General features: G+C 64.0%; 2 protein-coding genes across 3 annotated transcripts; both read left to right on the forward strand.

The window, feature by feature from the left end:
- The first annotated feature begins 314 nt into the window (after positions 1-314).
- Positions 315-9,342, forward strand: SLC39A7 (solute carrier family 39 member 7). Of its 2 annotated transcripts, XM_075015905.1 has the most exons (8): positions 315-396; positions 2,488-3,250; positions 3,347-3,515; positions 5,171-5,254; positions 5,501-5,626; positions 6,576-6,707; positions 6,925-7,121; positions 7,835-9,341. In XM_075015905.1, exons 2-8 carry the CDS (start codon positions 2,501-2,503, stop codon positions 8,084-8,086), a joined length of 1,710 nt encoding a protein of 569 aa, XP_074872006.1. In that variant the 5' UTR covers positions 315-396; positions 2,488-2,500; the 3' UTR covers positions 8,087-9,341. The 2 variants fall into 2 exon arrangements, with proteins under 2 accessions (XP_074872006.1, XP_074872007.1); XM_075015906.1 differs by lacking the exon at positions 5,171-5,254 and having other exon boundaries at positions 7,835-9,342.
- Positions 9,343-10,156: 814 nt separating this feature from the next.
- HSD17B8 (hydroxysteroid 17-beta dehydrogenase 8) lies at positions 10,157-19,840 on the forward strand. Its single transcript, XM_075015912.1, has 9 exons — positions 10,157-10,309; positions 11,021-11,223; positions 11,465-11,581; positions 11,656-11,751; positions 16,699-16,784; positions 18,296-18,380; positions 19,027-19,069; positions 19,285-19,359; positions 19,677-19,840. The coding sequence occupies exons 1-9, from the start codon at positions 10,264-10,266 to the stop codon at positions 19,691-19,693; spliced, it is 768 nt and encodes a 255-aa protein (XP_074872013.1). The 5' UTR covers positions 10,157-10,263; the 3' UTR covers positions 19,694-19,840.
- Positions 19,841-25,256: the final 5,416 nt, after the last annotated feature.

The following is a 25,256-nucleotide window of genomic DNA, read 5'->3' on the forward strand; positions in this document are numbered from 1 at the left end:
AATGCACCGCGGCTGCACCCACAACCCGCCCCGCCGCCTTCCCGGCATGCACTGCTCTGAACCATAGAGACGGATTTGTTCCAAACGGCCTCTCGGACGGCTCTGGCGCGCGGAGCCGGCTTCGCCCCGCCCCCGTTACCACGGAGAACATTCCCAACTGTCTCCCTTGCTCGTACCAGCCCGGCGGGCGGGGGAGGGAGGACGCCGCTCTGCCCCGCACAAAGATGGCGCCCCGGTGGCGCTTCTCCGCCGCCATCGCCATCTTTGTGAGGGGCAAGGGCAATGGTGGCGCCATCTTGGGGGGGGGGGCTGAGGATTGGTCACGCGAGATGTTGGAGTGGGCGGGGCCTGGTTGCCACGTCGGGTCTGAGCCGGAGCTAACGGATCCTGGTGACGGTGAGACCCCCCCGGGGCATAGAGACGGGGGGGGCTAGAGGGGCCGGGGCGCCCCGGGCCATAGAGACAGGGGGGGCTAGAGGGGCCGGGGCGCCCCGGGCCATAGAGACAGGGGGGCTAGAGGGGCTGGGAGGACCGGGACGTCCGGGCCACAGAGAGGAAGGGGCGGTGCTAGGGCGCCCGTTGGCCTGGAGCGAGGTGGGGTCAGGCGGGGCCGGGGGAGATGTGCGCGGAGGTACGAGGGGCAAAGAGATGCCGGGCCCGAGTCCTGGAGCGCCCCCGCCCCCCCCCCCCCCCGCAGAGACCACCGCGCTGGGGCCTGGAGCACCCCCAGGACCCCCCTCACAGAGACCCCCCATGCAGAGATCCCCCCCCCCTGGGACCTGGAGCACCCCCAGGACCCCCCTCACAGAGACCCCCCACGCAGAGATCCCCCCCACTGGGACCTGGAGCACCCCCAGGACCCCCCTCACAGAGACCCCCCACGCAGAGATCCCCCCCACTGGGACCTGGAGCACCCCCAGGACCCCCCTCACAGAGACCCCCCACGCAGAGATCCCCCCCACTGGGACCTGGAGCACCCCCAGGACCCCCCTCACAGAGACCCCCCACGCAGAGATCCCCCCCACTGGGACCTGGAGCACCCCCAGGACCCCCCTCACAGAGACCCCCCACGCAGAGATCCCCCCCACTGGGACCTGGAGCACCCCCAGGACCCCCCTTGCAGAGACCCCACCATGCAGAGATCCCCCCCACTGGGACCTGGAGCACCCCCAGGACTCCCTTCACAGAGACCCCCCACGCAGAGATCCCCCCCACTGGGACCTGGAGCACCCCCAGGACCCCCCTTGCAGAGAACCCCCATGCAGAGATCCCCCCCACTGGGACCTGGAACACCCCCAGGGCCCCCCTCACAGAGACCCCCCACGCAGAGATCCCCCCCACTGGGACCTGGAGCACCCCCAGGACCCCCCTCACAGAGACCCCCCCGCTGGGGCCTGGAGTGGCCCTGGGCCACAGATCCCCCCAGGTTCCTGCCACCCCTCCCGACTCCAGAGACTCTGGGATTAGGTGATGTGGTTCCCAGTAGTTTCAGCTGCCAGTGATGTACAGGGAGCATCTGGTGTGTGGCTGGGCCCCCCGCAGTGGGGAGCTGCACAGGTCTGTGCCCTCTCATCCCCTCCCCATGTGAGTAGGTTGTGCTTGCATGGGGCTGGCACCACACCAGCTATCGGAGAAGTCCCAGCCTATAAATCCGTGGGTGGCAGAGGGAGCCAGAGGCAGGCCTTTGTAGCGGCCCCGCGCTGGCAAGGAGGTCACTGCAGGATCGCAGTGCTGGAGAAGAGAGATTCTAGTTCAGTGGTTCTCAGCCAGGCCCTACATGTCACCCTCAGGAGTGCAGAGTTCTTTCATGGGGTATTATCAGCTCTGCTAGATATCCGATAGTTTTACAGTAGGCAACATAAAAAACATGGACAACGTGTGTGCAAACTAGAATTTCCTGCCACTGGTGGCTGATATTTCCGGAGCTATGTGCCATGTACTGAGTTGTAAGTGCAGCGTTTGTATTCCTGTTGAGCTGTTCATTTCATACAGCAGAAATGAGAGAGAGACGGCAGGAGCGTATTGTGAAACTTCTGTGTATTGTGTCTGACTGTTGTCAGCAAGGGTTTTAGATCGGCCTCCTGACCGGCGTAGGGTTGTGTGGAAGGGCTGCACTGCAGGAGTCACAGTGATTGCAATGGGGATTCTCCTAGAGCCGTGTTCCTCAACCTTTATGATCCCAGGGATCTGAACCTGTGCCTGGGAGTTCCCGGAGCCAGTACAGGGGTGTAGAGCAGTGCAATCCCCACAACCCTGCAGCACCACGGGGGGTGTTCATCTCTCAGCGCTATAACCTGGCTGCGACTGATCTGTTCTGGTTACTCGCGGTTCGATGTTGTGTGCTCCAGACTCTGCTGCGCTCCGGTGGTTTTTCGCTGGCCACACAAGTGTTTATTCCGCAGTTCGTAGTCCTTTTAGCTCTGCTGGGGAGAATGGATTGGAGGGGTTATGGGAGTGTGACGGGGTGGTTGTGCTTCTGCTTTCCAGCTGAGACAGGAAGATGGCAATGCTCATATGGACGCAGGGTAGAGCTGGACTCTACGGCCCGGTCATTGCCATGATGCTCTGTGCGGCACTGATACAGATTACTTCTTTGCATGAGGATCTGCACCATGGTCATAGCCACGCTGGGCACGGCCACGAGGATCTGCACCATGGTCATAGCCACACTGGGCACGGCCACGAGGATCTGCACCATGGTCATAGCCATGCTGGGCATGGCCACGAGGATCTGCACCATGGTCATAGCCACGCTGGGCATGGCCACGAGGATCTGCACCATGGTCACAGTCACGAGGATCTGCACCATGGTCATAGCCATGTTGAGCACGGCCACGAGGATCTGCACCATGGTCACAGTCACGAGGATCTGCACCATGGTCATAGCCACGCTGGGCACGGCCACGAGGATCTGCACCATGGTCATAGCCACACTGGTCACAGCCACGAGGATCTGCACCATGGTCATAGCCATGTTGGGCACGGCCACGAGGATCTGCACCATGGTCATAGCCATGTTGGGCACGGCCACGAGGATCTGCACCATGGTCATAGCCACGCTGGGCACAGCCACTCACACGAGGGTGTCCATGGCCATGGGCATTCACACGAGGTCCTTCATGGCCCCAGCCAGGCTGACGTGAGCCACCAGCCTGGGGAGGTCCGTGTTCAGCGCTCGGCTGAGGGGTCCCCAAGCCGCCAGCAGTTGCCCGGGAAGGAGAGGCAGGACTTGGTCAAGTTATGGACGCACGTGAGTTCCATGCCGAACGTGGAGGGGCTGCTCTGTGCGTGCCTGCACCAGTGTAACCCCGATGGTCTCTCTCCTCCCCTCCCTCAACCTCTGCAGGCCATCGGAGCCACACTGCTGATCAGCGCTGCACCCTACTTCATCCTCTTCCTCATCCCCGTGGAGTCAAACACTTCCCAGCACCAGGCACTGCTCAGGCTGCTGCTCAGTTTTGCCTCAGGGGGTCTCCTGGGAGATGCTTTCCTGCACCTCATCCCACATGCGCTGGGTGAGCAGAGTGCACAGGGAAAGGGCCACCCAGCCTCTCCCCTCTAGGGAGCACTGGCTCCCACCTGGCCCAGGTCAGGAGCGGGGGGGCTGGCTCAGGATTGGGGCCCAGGGCATAGGGCCTCTCCCCTCTAGGGAGCACTGGGTCCCACCTGGCCCAGGTCAGAAGCGGGGGGGCTGGCTCAGGATTGGGGCCCAGGGCATAGGGCCTCTCCCCTCTAGGGGGCACTGGCTCCCACCTGGCCCAGGTCGGAAGGGGGCGCTGTCTTAGGAGTGGGGCCCAGGGCATAGGGCCTCTCCCCTCTAGGGGGCACTGGCTCCCACCTGGCCCAGGTCGGAAGGGGGCGCTGGCTTAGGAGTGAGGCCCAGGGCATAGGGCCTCTCCCCTCTAGGGGACACTGGCTCCCACCTGGCCTGGGGAGGGCTGGCTTAGGAGTGAGGCCCAGGGCATAGGGCCTCTCCCCTCTAGGGGGCGCTGGCTCCCACCTAGCCTGGGGAGGGCTGGCTTAGGAGTGGGGCCCAGGGCATAGGGCTTCTCCCCTCTAGGGGGCGCTGGCTCCCATCTGGCCCAGGTCGGAAGGGGGCGCTGGCTTAGGAGTGAGGCCCAGGGCATAGGGCCTCTCCCCTCTAGGGGGCGCTGGCTCCCACCTGGCCTGGGGAGGGCTGGCTTAGGAGTGAGGCCCAGGGCATAGGGCTTCTCCCCTCTAGGGGGCGCTGGCTCCCATCTGGCCCAGGTCGGAAGGGGGCGCTGGCTTAGGAGTGAGGCCCAGGGCATAGGGCCTCTCCCCTCTAGGGGGCGCTGGCTCCCACCTGGCCTGGGGAGGGCTGGCTTAGGAGTGAGGCCCAGGGCATAGGGCCTCTCCCCTCTAGGGGGCGCTGGCTCCCACCTAGCCTGGGGAGGGCTGGCTTAGGAGTGAGGCCCAGGGCATAGGGCTTCTCCCCTCTAGGGGGCGCTGGCTCCCATCTGGCCCAGGTCGGAAGGGGGCGCTGGCTTAGGAGTGAGGCCCAGGGCATAGGGCCTCTCCCCTCTAGGGGGCGCTGGCTCCCACCTGGCCTGGGGAGGGCTGGCTTAGGAGTGGGGCCCAGGGCATAGGGCTTCTCCCCTCTAGGGGGCGCTGGCTCCCACCTGGCCTGGGGAGGGCTGGCTTAGGAGTGGGGCCCAGGGCATAGGGCTTCTCCCCTCTAGGGGGCGCTGGCTCCCATCTGGCCCAGGTCGGAAGGGGGCGCTGGCTTAGGAGTGAGGCCCAGGGCATAGGGCTTCTCCCCTCTAGGGGACACTGGCTCCCACCTGGCCCAGGTCGGGAGGGCGGGGGCTGGCTCAGGATTGGGGCCCAGGGCATAGGGCCTCTCCCCTCTAGGGGACACTGGCTCCCACCTGGCCTGGGCAGGGGCTGGCCAGGGCAGGGGCCTCTTCCCTGTAGGGAGCACCAACTCCAGCCTGCCCCAGGACAGGGTGTTTGCTGGCTCAGAGGTGTGAGTGGGTCATGCGGCCGGTCCCCTGGCGGCAGCACAGACTGATGAGGTGTCTGTGGGAGGTGCTTGGGGTGTTGTCCCGGGGTGGCTGGTTTCTCTGGCTCAGGGTTCCGGGAACAGGTCCTGGGGCCTTTCCCCTCCTTGGGGGTCTGGTCACTCATCCATGTGCCTTTCCCTCCCCAGTGCCCCATTCCCACCCTGTGGAGAGCAGCCATGCCCATTCTCACTCCCACACAGTGTCGGCTGGCCATGGTCACTCCCACCAAGGTGAGGCCAGGGAAGTGGGGGCTGTGATTGGAGGTTTATGTGGGGTAGCATGAAGGGAGCCCAGAAGAGAGCTGGAATGGCTGGTGGTTGGGGCAGCTGAGGGGTGTCTTGGGGGCATATGGGGTCATGGCTCTGGGGCGGGCTAGTGGGTTGGCACAGTATGGGGCCGTGGTGCTGGAGGAGAAGGGGTTCGCCATCTTCTTCCTACCCTGCCCTACATTGTCTCTGTCTCTGTCTCTGCCCCAGGACAGGATCACCAGCGGATGATGGCTGTGGGGCTCTGGGTGCTGGCTGGCATCGTAGCCTTCCTGATGGTGGAGAAGCTCGTGAGACACGTGAAAGGGGGGCACGGCCACGGCGGGCACAGCCACGGTATGTATGAGGACCCCCGTCCCAACCTTTCCCTGCGTCCCTCGCCCGTGGCACAGCTATGGTACACAGGGACCTCCTCATGTCTCAACCCCCCCATGGATGGCCTTGCCATGGTGTAGCCAGGGTACAGATGACTGAAGCCCCACCCCCACGGATAACCTTCGCATGGCCCAGCCGTTGTACATGACGCCTCGGGAGACAACACCCCTCATGCCCCCAATCCTGCCCTCCTTGGTACCACCGAGGTGCTGGTTGCCTGGGACTCCCTCACACCCCAACCCCTCAGCCAGGAGGAGATGTGTGGTAGGCAGAGCCATGGTGCATCTCCCCCAGAGCCTGCGGCACAGCCATGGTACCTGCCAGTGGGGAATGCCCTGGCCAGCGCCCGCAGCCTGTGACTGTAGTTAGAATGCCCTGGCTGGTTCCGGAGCCCCTGGCTGCAGGAGGACGGGGACATGTGGGGTGGGTGAAAGGGCTGGAAACCTGGACTCCAGGAGCTCTGTCTGTTTTGTGTAACAAGGCAGAGGCAGGGGTGACTTGCTCCCCATGGCCAAGCACCTGCGGGGGTGAGGGCCGTTTGCTGCTGGGCTCCCCAGGCTGGCACAGGTGGGATGTTAGCTGAACTGCAGCTGGAGGCTGGGGCAGGTTTAAGTAAGGAGGGGAATGAGCCATGGCCCTGGCCGATTCTCTGCCCACCCTTGTGGCTGGCTGGTTTTCTCCAGGGTCTGCTCTGCAATTTACCGAGAGGCAGGTCTTTGGCTGCGCTGGACATGGGGTCAGACTGCTCCCTCCTGTCTCCCCAATCCACAAGTGAGGGGGTCCCTGCCAGGGCTTTGCACGGTGACTCTAGCGACCAGTGGAGGGGTCCGGGCTCCACTCATTAGCAAGACGCTGCCCCTGGGGGTCCTGGCGGAGGGATTAGAACTCTCAGCCCTCCCCCTGCCCACAGCTCCGAAGGCAAAGAACAGCTCTGGCGAGGAAGACAACGGACCCCAGGGGAGGAAGGCCAGCAAGGTGAGCGCCCCTGACAGGGCAGCCAAGAAGAGGGGCCAGGAGCCCAAGGAGCAGACTCAAGAGTCTGGTAAGTCGGGGAGACCTGGGGAGGGGCACTGGAGCCCAGAGAGGATGTGGGGGTGGGATTTGAGGGGCTCTGATCGGGTTGTGGGGTGTTCAGCTTAGTCTCCCCCAGCGATGAAGGCCTTGGGTAGCTGGGGGATAAAGGGGTCGGTGATGGGGGCTGGGTTCACAGTTCCTGTTCTCACCCCCTCCCTCCGCATCCCATCTCGTCCCCTCCCCAGCGATGAAGGTGTCTGGCTACCTGAACCTGGCGGCCGACCTGACGCACAACTTCACAGATGGGCTGGCCATCGGCGCCTCGTTCCTGGCGGGGGCTGGGGTGGGTGCCGTCACCACCCTCACCGTGCTCCTTCACGAGGTGCCCCATGAAGTGGGTGACTTCGCCATCCTCGTCCAGTCGGGCTGCAGCAAGCGCAAGGTACTGCTCTGGGCCTGGGCCCCCCGTCCCTCCCTACGGCCTCCGGTCCCCCACCTCCCCAGGCCTGGGCCCCCCTGTCGCTCCCTACGGCCTGCGGTCCCCGACCTCCCCAGGCCTGGGCCCCGCTGTCGCTCCCTACAGCCTGCGGTCCCCCACCTCCCCAGGCCTGGGCCCCACTGTCGCTCCCTACGGCCTGCGGTCCCCGACCTCCCCAGGCCTGGGCCCCCCTGTCGCTCCCTACGGCCCTCCGGTCCCCCACCTCCCCAGGCCTGGGCCCCCCTGTCACTCCCTACGGCCTCCGGTCCCCGACCTCCCCAGGCCTGGGCCCCCCTGTCGCTCCCTACACCCTCCGGTCCCCCACCTCCCCAGGCTTGGGCAGCTGGGGCACTGGGAAGTGGGGTCTGCTCCCCGCAACCTGTGACTCTCCCCCCAGTGTTTCCCCGCCACCAGCCACACATACAAGGACTTTATGGCAGCCGGGGTATTGGAAAGCAGGGTCTGCTCTTCCAGCCTGTGACCGTCCCCCTCCCCAGTGTACCCCATACCCCAGCCACACGTACAGGGATGTTATGGCAGCCGGGGCACTGGGAAGTGGGGTCTGTCGTCCCCCCCCCAACGTACCCCCGTTCCCCCAGCCACACGTACAGGGATGTTGTGGCAGCCGGGGCACTGGGAAGTGGGGTCTGCTCCCCCAGCCTGTGACTCCCCCACAGGCGATGAAGCTGCAGCTGCTGACGGCACTGGGCGCCCTGGCTGGCACGGCCTGCTCGCTGCTGGCCGAGGGCGTTGGGGAGGCAGCAACCACCTGGATCCTGCCCTTCACGGCCGGCGGGTTCATCTACGTGGGCACGGTGTCGGTGATCCCTGAGCTGCTGCGAGAGGCGGCCCCCCTGCAGTCCCTGCTCGAGGTGCTGGGGCTGGTCTCCGGCGTCGCCATGATGGTGCTCATTGCTCAGTACGAATAGCGGACCCCAGTGCGGGGCACGAGAACCCAGGAGTCCGGGATGGGACTCCGTGTGGACTCTAGGGGCAGGGGTGTGGTGGTCTCTGGCATCCGTGGCAGGGGCCACTCTGCACGGATTCAGGTGTCTGGGATGGGGGTTGCTATGGGGGGGGGGCAGCCATATGAATCCCAATGGCCTCCCATCCCAGACGCCTGGGTCTGCACGGAGCTGCCCCAAGGCAGAGTGCAGCGTGACCCCGAGGCACTCGTGTCTGGGGACAGCCTGTGTGGCGGGGGGAGCACAGACACTGGAGTCCTGGTGCTGGGGCCGACGCACTCACTCTGGAACGGGGTGGAGCCGTGCACTCTGGCGTGCGGACCACGTTCGGTTAGACTTTGGGGCAGGCCCCATGTCGACTCCAAGGATGTTGGGTGCCATGGGGACATGAGCATCTGCACATGGGGTGGGGCAGCCGCACCGCCCCACAACCGGGGGCCTAGACGCTGTCCTGGCTGGAGTCTCAGGGCTCCAGCCTTTGAGGGCATCGGCTGGTGCCCAGCAGGATGAGGTGATGTGAACAGGGCAGAGGGCAGGGGACAATGTGATGCTATTGGGTTCATCTCCAAGTTGTCGTCCCCCCCCCTTAGGACTGGGGCAGGGGATAGCAGCAGGGCCACTCCCAAAGAAGTGAATCTTCTGGGCCCCAGAGCAGGGTGTTGGTTTGGCAAAGGTGGGGAGAAAATGTCCTGCTGTCTGAACCATAGGGGGGCTCCCCAGAATGCTTTGCTGCTTGGACCAGGTTTTACGCCAGCGAGGAAAGGGGCGCCCTAACTCCCCCCCTCCAGATATTACCCCATAACTGCCCTTGGTGATTCCCAAATGAACAGGGCTCCAAGCCAGTTCTGGGGGTGGGGGACTGCCTGCGCGTGCGCACACACACACACACACACACACACAAGGGACCAAAGGGGTGCGGGACGGGCTAATCAGGACGCTGCTAGTGGACAGCTCCCCAGTGGGGAGTGCGGGAAGGGGTTGGGATACAGATGTGGACCTGGGCAGCCAGACCTGGGGGAAGTGGCACAAATGGTGGGCTCAAGGGATGCCTTGCACACCCAGGCGGCGGGAATTGGCGCGTGACTCACAAGAGCCCGGCTCTGTAGGTCGGGCATGGTGGCTTTGGGCTGTCGCTCCCTGGGTGGGGGTGGGGATTGCAGGGTCCATAAGGGGAGTCTATTTTTGTACATGACTGATTTGTGGGGTGGGCTGAGGGCAGGGGCGGCCGTGCAGGACTAGTTGGTGGATGATTGTAGCAACGATTGTGTTATTAACAAATTAAAAGAGCCAGGAAGCTGTTGATGCAGAGTTTGTATGTGCAGCAGGGCTGGCTGGGAAGTGACCTGCCCCCTTCGGTATCTGGGGTGCCAGTGGTTCCCTGCAACATGAGCGGGGGGGGCACCCAGGGGTGCTAATGGCTTCCAGCCGGGGGGTGCATCCAGGGGTGCCAGTGGTTCCCAGCAACATGAGCGGGGGGGGGGCACCCAGGGGTGCCAATGGCTTCCAGCGGGGGGGGCACCCAGGGGTGCCAGTGGTTCCCTGCAACATGAGCGGGGGGGGCACCCAGGGGTGCCAATGGCTTCCAGCGGGGGGGTGCATCCAGGGGTGCCAGCGGTTCCCAGCAACATGAGCGGGGGGGGCACCCAGGGGTGCCAATGGCTTCCAGCGGGGGGGTGCATCCAGGGGTGCCAATGGCTTCCAGCTGGGGGGGGGCACCCAGGGGTGCTAATGGCTTCCAGCGGGGGGGGCACCCAGGGGTGCCAGCGGTTCCCAGCACACACTGCTGGAGTAGGAACACGCACCGGCTCCTGGATTCCCCCCGGCCCACTCAACCCAAGCTGGGAAGGGAGCCCGGCAGTCCCGCCTGTTCCCCACCCCGCCCCTGCCGGCGGTAGGAGGCCCGGCCCCGCCCTGGCCCCGGCCCCGCCCCCGCCGGCGGTAGGACCCAGGAGAACTGGCCCTGGCCCCGCCCCCGCCGGCGATAGGACCCAGGAGAACTGGCCCTGGCCCCGCCCCCGCCGGCGGTAGGAGCCGAGCTCTGCGCCTGGAGGACTGACCATAGAGCTGCCGCCTGGCGCCGCCTGTCCCGGGGCCCGTCCCCGCTCTATGGTTCCCCTCCCCCTCCCACCCCGCACGCTCCCATGGCGGCCGCGCGGCGCCTCCGTTCCGCCCTGGCCCTCGTGACAGGTGCCCGCGGGGGCGGGGCCGGGGAGCGCGAGCGCCCCTCCCCAGTCACGCGGCTGGGGCCGAGGTTGGGGGGCGGGGGGACCCCAAGGTGGGGTGGGCGGAGGGAGCCTGCAGGGGCGGGGGGACCCCAAGGGGGAGTGGGCAGAGGGAGCCTGCAAGTACTGGGGGACCCCAAGGGGGAGTGGGTGGGAGGAGCCTGCAGGGGCAGGGGGACCCCAAGGGGTAGTGGGTGGGAGGAGCCTGCAGGGACGAGGGGACCCCAAGGGGGATGGGCGGGGGGAGCCTGCAGGGGTGGGGGCCCCCCAAGGGCGGAGGGCAGAGGGAGCCTGCAGGGACGAGGGGACCCCAAGGGGGAGTGGGCGGAGGGAGCCTGCAAGCACTGGGGGACCTCAAGGCGGGAGTGGGTGAAAGGAGCCTGCAGGGGCTGGAGCATCACCTGAGGATTTTGAGGGCTCCCTGAGCCTGGGGGATGTTCCTGGGGGGCCTGAGGGGAGAGGCTTATGGGACCTCCCCACATGCAGGAGTTCTGGATTCCCTCCATCCCCTTCTGGCTGTGGTTCTCCCCGTGACGGGTGGTGGCAGGCAGGACGAGGGGCATTGCTGTCTGCGGGGGGGCATTCCTCGGGGTTCCTGCTGCGGTTCGGGAGGCTCCCTGCAGCTGGGGATGCTGGGTTCCACCACCCCCTCTCTGACGCTGGTGCGCCCCGGCAGGTGGGAGCAGTGGGATCGGGCGTGCTGTGTGTGCCCGGCTGGCCCAGGAAGGGGCGCTGGTGGTCGTGGCTGACCGAAATGAAGCAGGGGCTGCCGAGACGATGCAGGGGCTGCCACGGGGGGAGCCAGGCCAGGAGCACGAGGCATTTGGGGTTGACGTCGGCTCTGCCCCCAGCGTGGAGGAGCTCATGACTCGGATCCGGGTAATGGCTGGAGAGAACCCAGGAGTGCGGGATCTACCCCTGTAATCCATAGGTTCCTCTCCACTCCGAGAGAACCCAGGAGTCCTGGCTCCCACCCCACCAGTCTAGCCACTAGACCCCACTGCCCTCCTTGGGAACACAGGTGTCCCGACCCCCTCTGCCTCCCCGTACACACGCCCTAACCACAAGAACCCCTGGACTCCTAGCGAACCCAGGTGCCCTGACCCCCTGCTGTCCCCAGGGCCGGTTCTCTGCCCCGCCTCGGGTCTGTGTGAACTGTGCTGGGATCACCATGGACGAGTTCTTGCTCAAACAGACAGAGGCAGCGTTCGATGAAGTGCTCCGTGTCAACCTCAAGGTACGGGGGGCTCAGGATGGGGGATGGCCCCCCCACTGGGACCCTCCAGACTAACTTGCTTATCTGCTCCCCAGGGAACCTTCCTCGTCACCCAGGCTGTGGCACGAAGGATGGTGGAGGGTGGAGTCCCTGGAGGGTCCATAATCAACATGGGCAGCATAGTGGGAAAGGTGAGAGCTGTGAGCTTCCTCAAAACAGTGCCCTGCTGCAGAACAGGGGAGCTGATTGTGGGGGCTCTTTGACGGGGTTCGGGGTCCCCCAGGCTCTGCCCCCCCTCTGCAGGCAGGAGTGTGATGGGGTTCAGGTGTCCCCCCAAGCTCTGCTCCCTGTCCGCAGGCGGGAGTGTGATGGGGTTTGGGGGTCCCCAGGCTCTGCACCCCATCTGCAGGCAGGAGTGTGATGGGGTTTGGGGGTCCCCAGGCTCTGCCCCCCGTCCGCAGGCAGGACTGTGATCGGGTTTGGGGGTCCCCCAAACTCTGCCCCCTGTCCACAGGCAGGACTGTGATGGGGTTTGGGGGTCCCCCAGGCTCTGCCCCCCGTCCGCAGGCAGGAGTGTGACGGGGTTCGGGGTCCCCCAGGCTCTGCCCCCTGTCCGTAGGCAGGAGTGTGATTGGGTTCAGGTTTCCCCCCAAGCTCTGCTCCCCATCCGCAGGCAGGAGTGTGATTGGTTCAGGGTCCCCAGGCTCTGCACCCCATCTGCAGGCAGGAGTGTGATGGGGTTTGGGGGTCCCCAAGCTCTGCCCCTGTCCCCAGGCAGGAGTGACTCTCACTGGCAGGAGAACAACGGGTTTATTAGCCGACAGGACACAGCGTCGTACAGAGGAGTCAGTACAGCAGGCAGAGACAGCCAGTCCCATCCATGCTGGGGAGAGGAGGCCCCGAGGGGCCCCCAGAGCTGGGGCCTGGCCCCCTCCTTTGTCTCTCTCTCTCCCAGCCCAGACTCACTGCTTCCAACTCCCAGTTCCAATTCAGACCCCTCAGGCTCCACCTCCCCCTTTGTCTGCCGCCCGGAGGTGTCACCTGGGCGCCAAGTTACCCCAGCAGGAGCCCCCCGCCCTCTGTGAGCCACTCACGTACACACACAGGTATCCCCCACTACATCACATCTCTCCCCCCTTCCAGACCGACCTGAGCGGGGTCACTCAGCCAGTGACCTGGGGAAGTTCGGGGCCCTCCCTGTGTGACAGGGCATTGGCTGTACCCTCGGTGCTCCCCTTGATGTTACCACCTCCACGTAGTGATCCTTCAGTGGGAGGCTCCAAGTCAGCAGCTTGGTCTTGGCCCTTTTCGTGTGATGCAGTCGGGCAAGTCCCGTTGGTTCCCTCGGGTTGGTTGGTCTCCCTGCTTCGGTCTCCGGTCCATCAGCCGCGTTCTCAAGTCAGGCAGGCAGAGCCCATCCGGCTGCTGCAGCACCAGCAGATCAAACAGTTCTTCTCTGGTCTGGGCCCTGCCCTGTCTGCCCACCAGCCCATACAGCTGCTCCAGCCCGTGTTTGGAATTCAGTTACAGTCCAGTAAAGGAAGGTGCAAATGTTTTCCCTCCTTGGCATTTAGCCAGACCACCAAAATGGTTGGGTGCCTCAGTTTCCCCTTCCATGCCACACAATAGGTTTGGAATGTTCCTCCTCATGTGAGAGGTTGCAAGACTAGTTACAGGGAACAACGGTGACATTTCACAATTACAAACTCCTTCAGTGTACAATTCCTGCTTCTACATCCATGTCATCATGTTACATGGCTCTTTCCAAACAGTCAGTACATGGTACAATTTTACAGCTTTTGGTAGCAGCACCCCTTGGTTACAGCAGTCAGCGTGAGTAACAGAACAAACCCATTGCAACTGTACATCTACATTGCTCTTGGTAGACCACAACCTTTGTGTAACCTCCTTGAGAATCTGGTATTTTGGGGATAAATGGCTGAGGCCTTTCTTAGCACCATCAAGTTCTAATCTTCTCCCTTGCCCCCTGGGGTGGAAATCTGATCTCTCTGGCTGTGCCCTCCCTTCTAACAAGAGCTGGGCCATTGATGATCTCAGGGAGACGGCCCCTCCCAGCCAGCCTGGAAATCTGCAAACAAACTGGTTTCTAAAAGTTGCTTTGTGAGTCCCAGACTCAGAATCCACATGGAGGAATCCGTGTTTATCCCTTATCGGCCCACCAGGCCCAAAGCTCCTTTGTCCTTCCACCTCCAACTACTGCCTCCCCATGGAATCAGAAGTGGAGTCCAGGGTGAGAATATAAGTGTTTCCACCATCTGGAGATGGGGAGTTGCTGGCTCTCTCCTGCATCCTACAGAGACTGACTGTGCAGCTATTTTACTTGGTTCTCACAGGGCTGCTCACACTCCCTGGTAGTTTTCACTTTACTTGGACCAACTTCCAACTCCTGAGAAACTTTTACCCTGCCTGCTTTGGACCCTTGCAGAGCACAGCCAGTGGTTTCACACTCAGGCAGGTCCTGGCCATCAGGAGCTGAAACAAACTTCTCCCCAGGCAAAGGGCTGCTCTGGCTCTCACAGACAAGCACCTTTCCTGTTCACTCTCCTTCACCTCACTCCCACTTTCTGCAGTCCCCACAGGCTGCTCAGGAAAAGTTTCAGGGAAATTCTCTTCCGCAAGAGCTCCCCCAAACAACAACTCACCCCTGTCTGCCTCCATGGGGGCACTGCTGCCTTGAGCCACAACCAGCTCCTGGGTTTCACCTATGCCCAGGATCACTTCTGGCCCGTTAGGCAGATTCCCACATAATCCCCCTCCAGGCAGACAGCCAGTACCACCGGACAGAAGGTTAGGATCCCTTTCCTCCCTTCTGCTACCAGCTCCTTTATCTTCATCAGTCAGCGTAACTCCATTGCCAGTCTGCTCTTCCTGTGTCCTGGCTGGAGGATGACTCTGGTCATACAGAGTCCTCTCACCCCTCCCAGGAACACCTCAGCATCAGGCAGAGAGCAAGTACCAGAATTGTCTGGTCTCTGGGATTCCCTGATGATACTAACTGGATCAGACCGAGTTAAAGCATCATCCTCCCTGAGAGACACAGAGGCAGGCCCACTTCCCATCTGGGCTTTAGCTGCCCTCAGCTCCAGCTCTGGGATCTTGGCCCCATCGTCAGCCCCCACAGGCTCAGACAAAGGATTCACTTCCCTGGAAGCAGAAGCACCTTTCTTGCACCAAGGACCAGCGTCCTTATCAGGGATACCACTGCCCATCCCAGAGCCATTCCCTCTGTTCCAGCCCCCATGGCTGGATTCAGGGTCACACCTGAAATGCTCTTTCCTGGTGGTTCCCTCTCCAACCACCATCCTCCTCAGACAATGGACGAGGGAACTCATTGGCACCTTTTCCAAACGCAGGCTCTGCTCTCTCCCCAGGCTGCTGCTGCTGTTCAACACAGACAGACAATGGGAGACACTGTCTCCTTTCTCCCAGTCCCCCGGCTGGTCTCCACACACACACACAAGGTGGAGCAGCTTCTCTCACAGACAACTTGCCATTCCCAGTGGACAAGCTGCTTTCCTGCACAGACACACAGGCACCTTCCTCGGCCCAGGCCTGGAAAACTCTTCACAGGTCTGTCTTAGCCACTAGTAGATGATGGGTTGGAATCGCTCCTTCCCTCCTTGAGCTGCGGCAGGCCCCTCGGTTCAGAGCTCCAGGCAGTCCCGGGTTCCCTGCCCCGATCTGGGCTCACCACTGCAGGAGTTTCCTTAACCCTCAGCTCTGCCACAGCACATCCACGCTGCCTTGTCCAGCTCCTTTAATCTGGATTCAGTTTCCAGTTGCTGCTGTTTCACAGCGGAGTTGCTCAGCGTGGTTGCAGGCTCTCAGGCCGATGCCCTCTGCACCCCACAATTCCTGGAAGAATCCCTTCAGTGTGTCAGGCTCCTTGCAGGTCACAGGCTCCCCGGGGTTAGACCGTAGGCCCCTCTGGGACTGACTCCAACAGGCTCCCAGAGGAACCTCTTCTTCAGTGTGACACCCGCTCTCAAGGACCATGAACTCACTGTCTTGGGAAGAACTCATTCAGCGTCAGCCTCCTCGTGGGTCACTTGTTCCTGGGGGTTGGGCCCTCGGCCCCTCCACCTTCTGGGACCGACTCCAACTGACTCCCAGGAGTAACCCCCCTGGGGTGGGACACCCCCTCTCAAGGACCATGACTGCAGTTGCTCAGGTTCAGCCCAGGCCCCTCCGCCTTGGGGAACTGCACCTCACTGCCCGTCAGCACACCTGAGTCTCTCTGGCCCCCCTTCTTCCTCCTGGGTCCCCGTCACTTACTGCTGAATGCTCCATCCTCAGGGGGTGAAGTACATCCCACTTCTGACACCAGTGTGATGGGGTTTGGGGTTCCCCAAGCTCTGCACCCCGTCTGCAGGCAGGAGTGACTCTCACTTGGCAGGAAAACAGCGGGTTTGTGAGCTGACACGACACAGCGTCGTACAGAGGAGTCAGTGCAGCCGGCAGAGACAGCCAGTCCCATCCATGCCAGGGAGAGGAGGCCCCGAGGGGCCCCCAGAGCTGGGGCCTGGCCCCCTCCTTGGTCTCGCTCTCTCCCAGCCCAGACTCACTGCTCCCAACTCCCAGTTCCAATTCAGACCCCTTGGGCTCCACCTGCCCCTTTGTCTGCAGTCCAGAGGTGTCACCGGGGCGCCAGGTTACCCCAGCAGGAGCCCTGCACCCTGTGTGACTGACACACACGCGCGTATCCCCCACTCCATCACAGGTAGCAAACTGTGGAGCAGTGCCTGGAGTGGCAGATTAGAGGGGGCTGTGAGCTTCCCAGGAGCAGTGCCGTGGGAGGGATAATGAGGGGGCTGGGATCTTCCCGAGGTCGGTGCTTGGGAGGGGATGGGGGAGCTGGGGGCTTCCCCAGAGCAGTGTCATGAAGGAGATTGTAGTGGGCAGTGTTCCCTGTCAGCTGAGCACTTGGGTGGCCACCCAGGAGAGGCTCAGGGCCCCCGGCTGACCGGCAGAGCGCCTCCCGCCAGCAGCCTCTGCTCTTGTGGGCGGTGCACATAAGTCGTACTTCATCCCAGAGGTTAGAAATGAGAGGGAGCCCAGGTAGCGGCTGTGAGCTTCTCTGGGGCAGTGCCCTGAACTCGCTGTCCTGATCCCTGCAGGTGGGGAACCTGGGGCAAGTGAGCTATTCTGCATCCAAGGCCGGCGTGGAGGGGCTGACAAAGACGGCTGCCAAAGAGCTGGCCAGGTGGGGCTGGACAGTCCAGCTGGGAGGGCTGGGGCGGGGGCAGCGCAGGCCGCAGGGGCGGCTGGGGGTGAGGGTGGGGCAGGTCGAGGGGGGCTGGGAGGAGTACAGGGGAATCGTGGGTGGGGTGGGGGCAGCGCAGGCCGCAGGGGCGGCTGGGGGTGCGGGTGGGGCAGGTCGAGGGGGGCTGGGAGGAGTACAGGGGAATCGGTGGGGTGGGGGCTCTGCTGGGAGGGCTGGGGCGGGGGCAGCGCAGGCCGCAGGGGCGGCTGGGGGTGCGGGTGGGGCAGGTCGAGGGGGGCTGGGAGGAGTACAGGGGAATCGTGGGTGGGGGTGGGGGCTCTGCTGGGAGGGCTGGGGCGGGGGCAGCGCAGGCCGCAGGGGCGGCTGGGGGTGAGGGTGGGGCAGGTCGAGGGGGGCTGGGAGGAGTACAGGGGAATCGTGGGTGGGGTGGGGGCAGCGCAGGCTGCAGGGGCGGCTGGGGGTGCAGGTGGGGCAGGTCGAGGGGGGCTGGGAGGAGTACAGGGGAATCGGTGGGGTGAGGGTGGGGGCTCTGCTGGGAGGATGGGGCGGGGGCAGCGCAGGCCGCGGGGCGGCTGGGGGTGCGGGTGGGGCAGGTCGAGGGGGGCTGGGAGGAGTACAGGGGAATCGTGGGTGGGGTGGGGGCAGCGCAGGCCGCGGGGCGGCTGGGGGTGCAGGTGGGGCAGGTCGAGGGGGGCTGGGAGGAGTACAGGGGAATCGGTGGGGTGGGGGCTCTGCTGGGAGGATGGGGCGGGGGCAGCGCAGGCCGCGGGGCGGCTGGGGGTGCGGGTGGGGCAGGTCGAGGGGGGCTGGGAGGAGTACAGGGGAATCGGTGGGGTGGGGGCTCTGCTGGGAGGATGGGGCGGGGGCAGCGCAGGCCGCGGGGCGGCTGGGGGTGCGGGTGGGGCAGGTCGAGGGGGGCTGGGAGGAGTACAGGGGAATCGGTGGGGTGGGGGCTCTGCTGGGAGGATGGGGCGGGGGCAGCGCAGGCCGCGGGGCGGCTGGGGGTGCGGGTGGGGCAGGTCGAGGGGGGCTGGGAGGAGTACAGGGGAATCGTGGGTGGGGGTGGGGGCTCTGCTGGGCGGGCTGGGGTGGGGGCAGCGCAGGCCGCAGGGGCGGCTGGGGGTGCGGGTGGGGCAGGTCGAGGGGGGCTGGGAGGAGTACAGGGGAATCGTGGGTGGGGTGGGGGCAGCGCAGGCTGCAGGGGCGGCTGGGGGTGCAGGTGGGGCAGGTCGAGGGGGGCTGGGAGGAGTACAGGGGAATCGGTGGGGTGAGGGTGGGGGCTCTGCTGGGAGGATGGGGCGGGGGCTGAGCGAGGTGGAGGTTGTGTGGCATCAGGCTGGGAGGATTGTGGGGAAGGGACCCAGGGGAGCTGCGGTGACCAGGCTGGGGTGGAGGTTGGGGACAGCGTTCTGGGGGTCGGGGGCAGTGAGACGGGGGAGCTGTCATGACCAGGCTGGGGGCTTCTCTCTCTCTATGCCCCCACCCCACAGATTCGGGATCCGCTGTAATGTCGTGTTGCCGGGGTTCGTCGTCAGCCCCATGACAGACAAGGTGCCTGCCAAAGTGCTACAGAAGGTAATGGGGGGCTGAGCACTATGATTCCGCTGCCTTCAGAGAGCCTTTTCTGTATCCCCCACAGCCCCCTGTGCCCCTCTGCCCCATATTCCCTCAGCCCTGACAACCATCTCTGCCCCACCTGAGCGCCACAGCGCCCTCTGCCTTCTCTCTCTCTTCCCCTTGTCACTCCAGCCCCATGGGTTCCCTCTGCCCCTTTAGCCATATGGCCAGGCCACCCTTCCCTCTAAACAACCTGCCCTGTGTTCACCCAGTCACCCCACCCCATCCTGTCCCAGACACCCCAGTACCCTCCTCCCCTGAACCCCACAATCCCTCTGCACCCCTTATTCCTGCCCAGTTACCCACATTGCTCCACTGCCCAGGTTCTTGGGGATGGAGATATTGGAGCTGTGAGCTTCCTCGGAGCAGTGCCCTGGGTGGGGCTGCGCTTTGTGGAGTGGTACCCCCGGGAAGCACTGTCCCCCCAGAGGCACTGCTGTGTGAAAGCCCCCACAGGACTCTCCTGAAGCACCCCACCCATAGCCCCTTATCTGCCCCCCACCTGCAGCCCTGCTCCTTCCCCTGGAGGTCCATGCCCCCATTGCCTTCAGGTGCAGGGGGCGCTGTGCTCCCCAGCTCTCTGTGACCCCCTTCTGCTGCTCAGTTTGCAGGGATGGTGCCCTTGGGACGACTTGGGGACCCTGCAGGTGAGACTCCTGGCTCTCAGTGCCCTGTGCATGGGGGTGGGATGTGCTGGGCATGAGGGGTGGGGGCACAGAGATGGGAGGGGACGGGGGCTGATGTGGGGTGTTGCAGGCATGTCCCGGGGGGGGGGTTCTGTGATGCTCCCCTGCCCCAAGGGGAGGGGCTGTGCCCCCCCCCCGCATACGCAGCTGTTTCTGACCCTTGCTCCCAACTCCAGAGGTTGCTGATGTCTGCGCCTTCCTGGCTTCAGATGACAGTCGCTATATCACGGGGGCCAGTGTGGAAGTGACAGGTATGGGGGTGCTGGGAGCCAGGACGCCTGGGTTCTCCCTGGCTCTAGGAGGGCAGTGGGGCTGGTGGTTAGAGCAGGGGCTGGGAGCCAGGACTCCCAGGTTCTCCCTGGCTCTAGGAGGGCAGTGGGGTTGGTGGTTAGAGCAGGGGCTGGGAGCCAGGACTCCTGGGTTCTCTCCTGGGTCTGAGAACAGGGGGTCCTGGTGGGTTGGAGACTTCAGAGAGGGTGGGGGAACCAGTGGAGGGGGAAGGGGAGGAGGGAGAGGGAGCCAGTGGAGTCTCCCTTCTCTCGGGGGTCTCCCTCATTCTCTGTTGCAGGGGGTCTCTTTCTCTGATGGACCTGCCCCGTGCCTGGACATGCACACCCCGCTGGGGCAAGCAGCCCCTGCCAAGTGCCTCTGAGCAGCCCCCTGCCCTGCAGGACCCAGCAGGTGGAGTTCACGGGTCCAGGGGCCAATATGAAATAAAAGTGATTGTACCCAGCTGATTCTGTCTCCCATTGTTTCCCCTGCTGCTCCCGGACTCCTGGGTTCTGTCCCTGGCAGTGGGGAAGGACGTGGGGGTGGGAGAAGGGAGCCCGGACTCCTGGGTTCTGTCCCCTGCAGTGGCAAAGGATGTGGGGGTGCCGGGGTTAGAGCGGCTGGGAGATGGGAGCCCGGACTCCTGGGTTCTGTCCCTGGCAGTGGGGAAGGACGTGGGGGTGGGAGAAGGGAGCCCGGACTCCTGGGTTCTGTCCCCTGCAGTGGCAAAGGATGTGGGGGTGCCGGGGTTAGAGCGGCTGGGAGATGGGAGCCCAGACTCCTGGGTTCTGTCCCTGGCAGTGGGGAAGGACGTGGGGGTGGGAGAAGGGAGCCTGGACTCCTGGGTTCTGTCCCCTGCAGTGGGGAAGGATGTGGGGGTGCTGGGGTTAGGGTGGGGGGGGGAAAGATGGGAGCCCGGACTCCTGGGTTCTGTCCCCTGCAGTGGGGAAGGATGTGGGGGTGCTGGGGTTAGGGTGAGTGGGGGTGGAGATGGGAGCCTGGCTGAGCTGTCCACCTCAAACCTGCTTCCCCTGCGGCGTTCAGGATGGTGTTATGTTAAGGGGCTCCCCTTATCGGGGGGGGGGCGTGTAGTGCAAGTGGCTGACAACTCTGCTCTGTGCACTCTGTCCCACCCTTCCTGCCTCAGTTTCCCCTCCGTTACCCAGCCCCCGCTCCCTGCTGGCCGTCGGTGGGGGTGGGGGGCTGCGTTAATGAGTGTTTGCAGCTGCAGGGCTGGGATGGTGTCTGGGGAAGAGGCTGAGACAGCCGGGGGGCAGGAGGATTAGGGGGCCGTGGGGAGGGAGGGGCAAGCGGTGAAGGGGCTGGGGGATTGGGGCTGGGGCACAGGAGGGGGAACGGGAGGAGGGGACTGGGGGTGAGGTGAATGGGAGATGGGGCTGGGGGAGGAGGAGGGAAGGGGCTGCGGGAGGAGGAGGAGGAGGGAGGGGCGGTGGGGAGGGAAGGGGCTGCGGGAGGAGGAGGAGGAGGGAGGGGGCTGCGGGAGGGGGAGGGAGGGGCTGGCTGCTGCGGGGCGGGGAGGGGAGGGGGCCCACACTCCGCTTCCCTCCTGTTTGAAGGCGCCGCCCCTGGTCCCCGCGGTGGGGCGGGGGGCCGCGGGGAGATGCCGCCCATTCATAGCCCCATCTCTCAGGGCAACGGCCGGGGCGGGGGAGCGGCGCACAAAGGGGGCAGAGGGGAGGGACGGGCCCTCGTGTGTCAGAGGCGGGGGGGGCGGTCTGAGCACTTTCCTCACGTCTTCTGGCTGGGCCCGAAACGGGGGTCTCAGCTCCTCGCCTGCCCCCCAAGGGAACTGAGATGTGGGGGAGCTCAGTCCCCCCCCGCCCCCCAAGGGAGCTGGGGTCGGGGGGGTCTCAGTTCCTCGCCCTGCCCCCCACGTGACCTGGGATATGGGGGGTTCAGTTCCCCCCCTGCCCCCCAAGGGAGCTGGGGTCGGGGGGGGGGGTCTCACTTCCTTGCCCTGCCCTCCCCACGTGAGCTGGGATATGGGGGGGGGCTCAGCCTCCCTCCTTCCCGCCTCGGGATCTGGACTTGTGGGTCTCAGCCCCTCGCCCTGCCCCCCACGTGAGCTGCGGTTGGGGGGGGGACTCAGCCCCTGGCCCTGACCCTCGTGCCCTGGGAATTGGGGGTCTCTGCCCCTCCGGGGTGGGCTCAGCCCCCCCCCGCCTCCTTGGGTGGCTGCCCTGGCGGGGGGGGCGGGACACACACCGCGCCCCACGGGGGAGGGGGCGGGCCTAGCCCCATTCAGGCAGCCTCCCCCGAGCCTATTCAGCCGGACGGAGGGTCCCCCGCCCCTCCCCCTCCAGCCTATTGTGGCCCAGCTGCCCGGCCCCTGGGGTGGGGGGGTCCGGCCGGAGCCGGCCCCAGCGCTCACACCGGGACGGAGCCGCGCAGAGCCTGGGGCCGCGGTTCGGGCTGGGCTGGGGGATTCGGGGGGAGGGGGCAGCACCCCTCTTTGGTGCTGTGGGGAGGGGGCAGGGAGAGGCTCCAGAGACCCCCATCTCCTTCCTGAGGGCGTCTGGGCTGGAGCCTCCAGGGGAGAGGGAGCCGGTGGAGGGGCCGGGGGCCTCGGGGGGGCAGCACCCCCTCTTTGGTGCTGTGGGGAGGGGGCAGGGAGAGGCACCAGAGATCCCATCTGCTTCCTGGGGGAGGCTCGGCTGGAGCCTCCAGGGGAGAGGGAGCCAGTGGAGGGGTTGGGGGATTCCGAGGGCAGGAATAGGGGGTGCAGGGAGGGATTTGGGGCTGTAGGGGAGGGACTGGGAGCAGGCATGGGGCTGCAGGGCTTGGGGTGAGGACTGGATGGTTTTCCTGGGGGACGCGCTGCGGAGTGGGCAGGCAGGACATGAGGGGGCTGGGACAGGAGATGGGGTGTGGGGGTGGGGCAGCAGGTTGGGGGGCTGTGGGCATGGAAGTTGGGGGATATTGCACTGGGGAGCGGGATTTGGGGGGATGGGGCTGGAACTAACCCCTTTTCTTCCTCCCCATGAGGGGGAGTTTAGGAAGGCAACAGGTGGAGTTTGGGGGGTGTCTGTGGAGTACAGGAACTTGCCCCCCCGGCATGCTGACCCCAAGGGGGGGCAGGTGTCAACCCTCCCCCCGCCTCGCAGCTGGCCTAGGACGGAGGGACAGTCGGACAGCGGGGGACTTACAAACTATCCTGCTTTGTGTGTGATGAGGAAAGCCCCCCCAGCAGGCCCCCAGCTCCCGGGGTACAGGCTGGGCTCGGAGGCTGGGGGTGGCGGACCCAACTCTTTCTGGAGAGGACGGTGGCTGGTGCGGGGGGCAGGAGGGGTCGTCGCTGATGTTAGCGCCTGTGTGGTCCAGCCGGTGTCCTGCCGACCGCACATTTCCCACACGTGTCGTGTGTGTGGCAGCGAGGGGCTGTGCGGGTTCCTGAGTGGGAGCCTGTCACTGCGTGTGCAGTGGGACTGCTGGGCAGCCTGTGCGTTAGCTTGTCTGAACGGGTGCCTGTGCATTTTGTGTGCGAGGCCTGGGGCAGGTCCCTGTGTGCCTGGCTCTGTGTTAGCATGTACAGTTTTGTGTGTCCACATGTCTCATGTTGTAGCCTGTGTTAACACAGGGGACTGGGGTCTTTGTCAGACTGAAAACTTGGCAGAGTCAGTGAGTGTCATGGGAGGGTTGTAACATGTGCTGCGCATACCAGGTCTTAGCATGTGTTCTCTGTGCACCACAGGGATGTCTGTGTGTTAGCGTGTGTCTGGCATGCGGGCCAAAGGGTTTCCGCATGTTCACAGGTAGGCTGTACAGCATCCTATGTGCTAGCCTGTGACAGGCATTATCTGGGGCAACCCTCCACAAGACCCCTCGACACTCGGAGGGGTGGAGGGGGGACAGAACCCCTGGGGTCCACATGGTGAGTTCTCCGCTTTCATTCGTTGCCTGACTTTGTGTGTGTGAGAGAATGCGCACCCCCCGGTCACAACAGTCACTGGGCTCAAGCGGACGTGTCAGAGCCCAGGGTGAGTGTGCATGTTCCTTCATGTGCATTTGTAGAGGATCGTGTATGTGGGGTCACACATAGTGACCTCACGGCTCACTCGTGGGTGAAGCCATGTGTGGGTTACGTGTGAGGCAGAAGTCATGTTTCATCTGGGTTTTGCAAGAATACTCAAAAGCTGCCTGTGTATGGATCGGTGCCGGATCACATTTATTCATTGACCACTTCATGCGTAGCTGCGTGCAAGCTCTTGTGAAGTCACACGGACACATGCAATTCCATGTGCACTCTTGTCAGACCCTGTGCTGCTTGTGAGTTCAGGGATGTCCGAGCGTGTGGTTTTGCACAGGCGTTCACTGTCCTGCAGGATGATGTATGTGTGTTTTCATCAGCCCTGTTCATGTGTTTGTGAGCTCAGCTGTGTTCACTCTGTATCACGTGCATAGGTGAACTCACGGGAATGAGCCTCCGTCTTTGAAGCCAGATCACATGGATAGTTGTGAGTAAACACTTGTTGCATGAACTTGTGCAATTGTAGCCGGTTGTGTTTGTGAGTTCACACACCTCTGTAGCCCTGTGTGCAGATACCCATGTTTAGACAGTTCTATTGACAACAGTACATCGGGCTACCGACCCGTTCCTTTGTGTGTTCGTGTGTGTTTGCCTCTGAGGCTGTATGTGTGTCCACGTCTGTGCGTGTGTGTTCATGCTATGTCTGCAGTTTGGGGGATCACATGGACAGTTGTGTTATGTGTCTGAATTCACACTTCCATTGTGTCTCACCCTTGTGCAAGTCATGTTTCTAGCCCAGCCTAGGCGTGCAATGTGACACGCATGAGCTGTTACATTTGCACAGCAGCTGGTACATGTGAATTTACACTGACCTGCGCCCCAGTCCAGGCCTGTTCCACCTCGAATGCTTTCCAGCGTGTTGCCTTCCTGCCTTGGGCTGGCTGTGCAGGGGAGCTGATGTGTGACTCGCCCCGTCCTCCTGCAGTCACGCACACCCCTCCCTGCACCATGGCTGCCCCCCTACCCCCCACTCTCTCCTTGCCGCGCACTGAATGCTGGCTCCTGATTGTCCAAACGCAATTCTTGTGTCTGCACCCAAGAATTGAGTGTGGACGTCGTGAGCCGGGGTTTCCTATCGACGCCTGGAGGAGACCGGGAGAAGGGGACCCCACACAGCCTGGGAGAATGGGACACAGACCTGTCCCCTCTAGGAGGTGCCGGCTCCCACCCGGCCCCAGAGCAGGGACTGGCTGGCTCAGGGTGGCGTGGCCAATGGGGTACAGGGCCTGTCCTCTCTAGCAGGTGCTGGCTCCCACCTGGCCTCAGCAGGGGGCCTGGCTGCTCCCCTCCCAGCCTCCCTCATCCATCAGCCCCAAGCTTGTCCGCCGCATGACACTTGCCCTTTGACCCCCATCTCATTAGCTCCATGGAGGTCAATCGCCAACCTTGGCAGCTGCCTGAGTGGGGAGCCCAGAACCCGGGGATTCCCCCTCCCCTCCGCCTCACGTGAAACCCAATTAGCCAAGAGGTGTGGGGTGGGTACAGGTGAGGCTGCCTGATTGGTTGACAGGTGGCAGGAAATATACACATTACTCTCTGATTGGCTGATAGGGAAGGATACAAACCTGATAGGTTGCCAGATCCCCCCTCTGATTGGACTAGAGGTGGGGGGCTATGGATCTGACATGATCTGGTCGGCCAGTGCTCTGCCGACAGCACTCCTGGATTGGCTGATTGCTGTCGTGGGGGGTGCAGGTGGCTCAAGGGTTAGGGCTCCCCAAAGTAGCAAGGGGCCATTTCCAGGCAGGACAGGGTTTCCCCAAGGGTGGGGGGGAGGGCTTGACAGGGTGCCAATGGGCAAAGGGAGGTGATGGGGGACCCTGGGCTGGG

The sequence above is a fragment of the Carettochelys insculpta genome, chromosome 22 (genome assembly GCF_033958435.1).
Source record: "Carettochelys insculpta isolate YL-2023 chromosome 22, ASM3395843v1, whole genome shotgun sequence".
Classification (NCBI taxonomy): Eukaryota; Metazoa; Chordata; order Testudines; family Carettochelyidae; genus Carettochelys; species Carettochelys insculpta.

Coding starts and splice junctions, on each gene's coding strand:
- SLC39A7 (XM_075015905.1), top strand. CDS start 2,501: ATGGCAATGCTCATATGGACGCAGGGTAGAGCTGGACTCTACGGCCCG. Junction 3,251..3,346: donor TGGTCAAGTTATGGACGCAC/GTGAGTTCCATG, acceptor CAACCTCTGCAG/GCCATCGGAGCCACACTGCT. Junction 5,255..5,500: donor CCATGGTCACTCCCACCAAG/GTGAGGCCAGGG, acceptor TCTCTGCCCCAG/GACAGGATCACCAGCGGATG.
- HSD17B8 (XM_075015912.1), top strand. CDS start 10,264: ATGGCGGCCGCGCGGCGCCTCCGTTCCGCCCTGGCCCTCGTGACAG. Junction 10,310..11,020: donor CGCCCTGGCCCTCGTGACAG/GTGCCCGCGGGG, acceptor GCGCCCCGGCAG/GTGGGAGCAGTGGGATCGGG. Junction 11,752..16,698: donor TGGGCAGCATAGTGGGAAAG/GTGAGAGCTGTG, acceptor TGATCCCTGCAG/GTGGGGAACCTGGGGCAAGT.